At 37.9% G+C, this 7,063-nt stretch overlaps 1 protein-coding gene across 1 annotated transcript; it reads left to right on the forward strand.

Annotated features, from left to right (window-relative positions):
• The first annotated feature begins 2,282 nt into the window (after window positions 1-2,282).
• Or5p2 (olfactory receptor family 5 subfamily P member 2) lies at window positions 2,283-3,228 on the forward strand. The gene has a single exon (XM_075974814.1). The coding sequence runs from the start codon at window positions 2,284-2,286 to the stop codon at window positions 3,226-3,228; it is 945 nt and encodes a 314-aa protein (XP_075830929.1). The 5' UTR covers window position 2,283.
• The last annotated feature ends 3,835 nt before the right edge of the window (window positions 3,229-7,063 follow it).

A 7,063-nucleotide genomic window follows, 5' to 3' on the forward strand; every position in this document is an offset into this window, starting at 1 on the left:
GAACCAAACAACCAATGTGTCTTAAAGCTGAAGAGTTACTGTTCTGCTATGACCTACCTACACCAAGAGATGATACTTTGCCTCTACTTCCATTCTTAGCGGCATCCAGGTCATTAAAAAAAATGCTGATTCTTTATGGAATTTTTGACATTCTTACACTTTCTTTTTACACAATGATAGAAATGTGTAAAACAAAATAGAATTCAACTTCATATGAGGTTCCACTTCATGCTCCCCCAGGGTTCTTGATGACGTATGTTAAAGAAGGCAACTAAAAATACTACTTGGAAAAGGTATTGAGTTTAAAACTAGGTTTAGCTTTTATATTTGAAATTTAGCAATATTTATTTCTCACAAACATCCAAGTAAACATGAAATTAATTGTTCATAAAAATTGTTATATAATGATATAGTAAATATTAAATCCTACATGGCTATACATGAACACCTAGAGAGAACAAAATAACAAATTGACCACTAGAGAATTGACATGATCTTGGAAGCTTAATTGTTTTTCCTGTGAATTGAATCACTCAGTATCCTTCACAGAAAAAGAATGCTCGGTGGTACTTCAGAATTCACACTTGAGTCTTTAGCATCTTCAGAGATTTATGCCCAAAGGAGACTAGAAAAGATGACTATAACCACCACAACTTTGACTCTTCACTGAAAGATGAATGCGTGCTCACTTCAAGATGTAGGACTTTGGCTATTGGTAATGAATCTGGCTGACTGGTTTTCATTTATCATCTGAGAACAACATGTATGTTCTCAGGCAGTCATAGCACTAAAAAGGCAGGTATAATCAACATATATGTTCTCAGTCAGTCACAGCACTGAAAAGGCAGGTATAATCAAGCAGTCGGCCTGTGTGCCACCTTGGCTTGTTTGATGTGTTTCTACCACCCATTTATGAGAGAGGAAGCAGTCACAATCAGAGAACCAGGGTTCCTGTTTACCCACACACAACACAGCAAGACCTGCTTTTCAACATTATCTAAATGTGTCACTGTTAAAAGAGTTGAAATCTTTGGGCATTTACTGATATTTAAGGATTAGAGTAAGAGATTTAAAGGTTGTTAAAAACTGTGCATGAGGAGTTAACTTTGCTTAGAAAAAACTTACTATATATTATGCAATTGCATATATGCTGAAAACAACATTATGTCATCATATAAAAACCTGGTTAGAAACTAGTGTTATATCAGGAAGTCATTTGTTCTCAATAAGCCTCTTTTAGTTATGTGTTGAGTTTTAGTATGTTCTTTTCATAGTGATTACATAGATATTTCAAATTATGTGGTAAAATACTTTATGTTTCAAATATATACAAAATCTAACAAATTTACAATAATCTTATTGATAATTTAAAATTTCTATCTAGTAGGTGTGTGAGTAATAATTTTATCTATGCAGGGAACTCATACAATATCTATTAAAAACCTTTCATCCAATAAATTCTGGTTTATAGGTGTCTGAGATTTTTATTATTTAACATTCTTATTATATAGATATTAAGTAGGACAGTTCAGGCAGGTGGAGTATCTAATTCTGATTTTACTGTTATGTAGCACATGCAAGTTAAGAAATCTTTCTTCAAAGTATTAAAATACAAATTTATTTAAGTACTACTTTATAAAAATGTAGGATTTTATGTAAAACAAAACATATTTATGAATATATTGCAATTCCATAAATGAACTATGTGCATCTATGCATAATTCTTAGGTTAATGCTTTTTTAAAGAAACATTTAAAAGATTAGTTGCTATATGAGTATTTCCTACAAAACTCTATGCATTCATCTTTCTTAACATGCCCAGGATTTATTTCTGTTATTCTCATCTTTTCTTTTATATTTTGCTGTAAGGTGTACTTGGGTAAACAATATAATGTGAAAAGAAAAGGGCATATTATGTGAGGGAAAATTTTTATGTGATTCTGCTAAAGAACTTTAGTATTCAGAGTGACTCATCCCTGCAGGCAAATAAATATGGCGCTGCTTGGGCATCTTTAAATGCAAATGTTTGTGTATTAATGATAGTAAAACTACCCATTTATAGCCGGGCGGTGGTGGCGCACGCCTTTAATCCCAGCACTTGGGAGGCAGAGGCAGGTGGATCTTTGTGAGTTCGAGACCAGCCTGGTCTACAAGAGCTAGTTCCAGGACAGACTTCAAAACTACAGAGAAACCTTGTCTCGAAAAAAAAAAACTACCCATTTATAAATCCCTTTCTGTGATGTCTTCCTCACAGCCTTGTTCTGTCAGCAGCTACACTTACCCATGGCTCTCCTGGAGGATGGGAACAACACCGCAGTGACAGAGTTCATTTTACTGGGATTGACAGATGACCCAGTCCTTAAAGTCGTCCTCTTCACCATCATCCTGTGCATCTACCTGGTGACCGTGTCTGGGAACCTCAGCACCATCCTCCTCATCAGAGTCTCTTCCCAGCTCCATCACCCCATGTACTTTTTTCTCAGTCATTTGGCCTCTGCTGACATAGGCTACTCATCTTCTGTCACACCCAATATGCTTGTCGGCTTCCTGGTGGAGAGAAATAACATCTCCTACTTCGGATGTGCCATCCAACTGGGCTCAGCTGTTTTCTTTGGGACAGTTGAATGTTTCCTTCTGGCTGCCATGGCTTATGATCGTTTTATAGCAATCTGTAGCCCACTGCTTTATTCAACCAAAATGTCCACACAAGTTTGTGTCCAGTTGCTTGTAGTATCCTATGTTGGTGGCTTTTTTAATGCTTCCTCCTTCACAATGTCCTTCTTTTCTCTTCTCTTCTGTGGACCAAAGAGAGTCAATCACTTTTTCTGTGATTTTGCTCCATTAGTAGAACTCTCCTGTTCTGATGTCAGTGTCCCTGCAGTTGTCCCCTCATTCACGGCTGGCTCCATCATTATGGTGACAGTGTTTGTCATAGCCGTCTCCTACATCTACATCCTCATCACCATCCTAAAGATTCACTCCACTGAGGGTCGCTACAAAGCCTTCTCCACCTGCACCTCCCACCTCACTGCAGTCACTCTGTTCTATGGAACCATCACCTTCATCTATGTGATGCCCAAGTCCAGCTACTCCACAGACCAGAACAAGGTGGTGTCTGTCTTCTACATGGTGGTGATCCCCATGTTGAACCCCCTCATCTACAGCCTAAGGAATAATGAGATCAAGGGTGCTCTGAAGAGACAACTTGGTAGGAAAATACTTTCTTAGAGATATCTGTTATTTTAAAAAGGCTTGATATAGTAATAATACTTAATTGATATAATACAAAAGTTAGTGTCCTGATTGAAAAAGCTTGATGACAGTGTTAGAATGCGAGAAGCTTTTCAATAAATATGGAGGTTCAATTTTCATACAGCATAGGAAACTGGACAATTCTTTAATAATATCAAATGTTTTTAAAATTAAGGACATAAATCTGATCAGACAAATAAAAACTGCTAAACATACATTAGAAGTTACTTTAGTATTTTTCAAAGTTATTCATTAACTATGTCACAGATTGGAACTTAATTGTCCCCAGAGTCTCATGTCATTGTGAAAAGACTGTTTTCTATTGTGTGGCATGTGGGGAATGCTACAAACATTTAGGAATTGAGGCTATTTGTTTTATTAAGGCTTGCCATAAACAATTATTCTTTTTATTTGGGGAATTATGATTTCATTCCCCTTTCTTCCCTCCAAAACGTCCCACGTGTACCCCTTTGTTCTTTCAAATTTATAACTTCTACTTCTCACTTTTATTAACAATATTTGAGTTCAATTAGTGCTGCACAAATACACATGGGTGTATGAACATCCACAGGGCAAATAACATGCCAGTGGCTGTGTTCAGATAGGAGAGTAACTCTCCCTCCTCAGGAACCATCTGCTGCCAGTAGTCCTCTGATACGGGTGGGCAGGGCTCTCCTTCCATTCTTTCCAATGCCCCCTCTGCAAAGTTCTCTGGGATTATTAAGGTGGATATTGGTATTGATGACTCATGCTCAAGTGAACACACAGAGTACTTTGATCAGCTGTAACTCTCGGCATTAACCACTACCCTCTGCATAGAGAAGCATGTCTGACCGAGGTTGGGAGCAACACAAACTTCTCTGGGATGATGATTCCTGCCTCCCTGAACTCTTCCCCGTGTGCCCGTGCCCAGCTCTGGCCTCTTGCCTGGGCTAATCTGTGTTGTTCTATACCAGGTACAAAGTAGGAGTTCTTGTGCTGAAATGAGAAGGTTCCCAAGTTTCCAAGAGCCAAGAGAAACAAACCAAAAAGAATTTCCCAACAGAGTCAAGGTTTGATGCTAGATCATGAGACTAAGAACAGGAAAGTTTTAGAAAAACTTCATAGTCAGAGACACACCCTGCTCTGCATGCTAGGGCTTTCTTGCTGTCTTTTCCTGAAGCTGTGATTACCTTCAGTAGAGATTCAGGCAATCTTCAGATGATAGTGGCTACCACACTCATTCATTCCCTTTCCTATCTCTGAGTGCTTCAGAAGAAAATTCCATCTTTGAATACATTTTAGAATTACAGTTTACAATCCTTACATGCAATAGCTCTATTCTATGTCTCTGGTGTTGCAAATGAGAAATGGTCAAAATAGAACTTATAGTCTACAATAGGATTCCAAGAATGAAAATTAAAAGTAAGTGATGTTGACTATGAGTTTGGGTTGGATACTGTGAGACAAAAACAAGACAAAACAAAACAAAAATAAAGAAGAAAGAAAACAAACCGAGTAGAAGAATTCTACTTTCTAGATTTTGTTTGCCTCCACCCATCCTATAGAATATATATATATATATATATATATATATATATATATATATATATATAGAGAGAGAGAGAGAGAGAGAGAGAGAGAGAGAAAGAGAGAGAGAGAGAGAGAGCATCCATATAGAATGCTCACCATAGTCATCTCTCAGAGCTCAATGCCCCAGCAAGGACCACAGGATGTCCTTCCGTTCACCTCGGATGGAGGACTCTCTCTGATCTGTTAGTTGTGTGAAGCCAGTGCTCACACATGTGAATTAGATCAACTTTAGAGTTTTCAGTTGCAACAATGGCAGCATTGGTCAGTTTAATTAAACCCATGGGACCATAACCCGAACAAGTATAAATGCTAAGTTCAATATCAAATTAGAGATTACAGGATAAGAATTCTGTGAATATCCATAGAATTCATGAGAAACAGAGGTAGGGAGACCTAACACTCAAATATTTTCTTCCAACATAAGATATTTGATAATTTAGAAGGAAGTACTACCAACATGCATTGTAGGTTTAATGTTCTTTAGGGATGGTGGAGGGAAACAAAAACTGGCGCCTGTCCCCTGGAGGCATGTCATTGATAGACATCACACATAGTCTCACAAAAATGGGAAATGTAAGAAAGGAAGCCATGCACAGACAGCGCTCACATAACTCCCACCTTAAATTTGTACTCAGTACAGTTAAGAACAAGTGATATCTCAAAGTAAATGAAATAAATAAATGTCTTAAGGCTCAAGGTTTTCCATCAAGTGTTGAGAAATATTGCCAAGCCAAAAGGATTCCAGGAATACTTAAAATGAAAGTCAGTGAAAGCAATAGATGAAAGAAATAAAACCAGTAACATTTGGTTGATATTGGGATGACTAGACACAAGTCATAATATATTATCTTTATTAAAAATAATGGAGTTACTTGAAAATTTTATAATCACAGAAATGAAAAAGAATGTGCAAATGAGATAAGAAGTGTTCAGGGTTGCATGGATATATAATAATATTTAGGATGATATATCTCGACTAGGGCCCAGCAGCACTACCGTTGCAGGTTCTGAGAATTGCAACATAGCTGAAACATGTGACAAAAACCTTAAAATAGCCTTTATGAATATGACAGAGTCCTTATAGAATAAATTAATAAGTCCCTTGTGGTGATTTGAAAGAAAATGACCCCCAAAGGGAAGTGGCACTATTAAGAGCTGTGATCTTGTTGAAGTGGCCTTGTAGAAGGAAATGTGTTGCTGTTGGGTTGGATTGAAGCCTTCTTTTCTCAGCCTTCACTCAAGGTGGTTCTAAGACCATTTCCTGTTGCCTGCGGGCCAAGATGTAGAACTCTCAGCTCCTCCAGTATCCATGTCTGTCTTTGCATCACTATGGTACATGATGATGACAATGTGCTAAACCTCTGAAAATGTGAACCACCCAATTAAATGTGTTTCCTGTAGAAGAATTGCTGTGGTCATGGTGTCTATCCACAGAAAAAGAAACCCTAACCAATACAGAAGTTGGTACCAGGGACTGGGGTGTTGTGATAGGCCTGATCATGCTTCTGTTTGAAGAAATGTGGACCTTGGGACTGTGAAATAGAAAAACAGTTGAATAATTTAGTGCTTAATGGGTCGTCTTAGTAGGAGCACGGAAGACTTTGGTGCTGAGTGTGATTTGATAAAATGTGGGACCTGATTCAAAAGGTTTCAGAGGAGTAAATATTACTATGTGGACTAGAGATTATTCTTAGGATATTTTGTTCAAGAATGTGACTACTTTGCCCTTTTCTGAAGAGTCTACTTGAGATTGAAGTACATTCCATATGCTGAGGAAATCTCAAAACAGTCTAGTATAGAAACTACTGTGTGGTTATTAGTGCTCATGTTTATAAAGATTTATAAGGAAAGGGAGCAAGCTGAGCAAGAAAAAATTTTAAAAATGTAAGACTTGAGGAAAAAAGAGAACCAGGAAGTGAAATGGAACTAAGTCATATATTAAGACCATAGGTTAGAATAAATGGAGTGGTGACATCAGTGCAAGATGCCACTTAAGTATATCAGTTTGCAATTATTTTTTTATTTTTTTTATTTATTTACATTTTTTTGAGAAAAGGAAGAAAAAAAAACAAGTTTCCACCTCATCCCAGCCTCCCATTTCCATCCCCCTCCTCCCACCCTTCTCGCCCTCCTCCCACCCTTCTCCCCCTCCTCCCACTCCTCTCCCCCTCCCTCTCCAGTCCAAAGAGCAGTCAGGGTTCCCTGCCCTGTGGTAAGTCCTAGGTCCTCCCCCCTCTGT

The sequence above is a fragment of the Microtus pennsylvanicus genome, chromosome 5 (genome assembly GCF_037038515.1).
Source record: "Microtus pennsylvanicus isolate mMicPen1 chromosome 5, mMicPen1.hap1, whole genome shotgun sequence".
Lineage (NCBI taxonomy): Eukaryota > Metazoa > Chordata > Mammalia > Rodentia > Cricetidae > Microtus > Microtus pennsylvanicus.

Coding starts and splice junctions, on each gene's coding strand:
- Or5p2 (XM_075974814.1), top strand. CDS start 2,284: ATGGCTCTCCTGGAGGATGGGAACAACACCGCAGTGACAGAGTTCATT.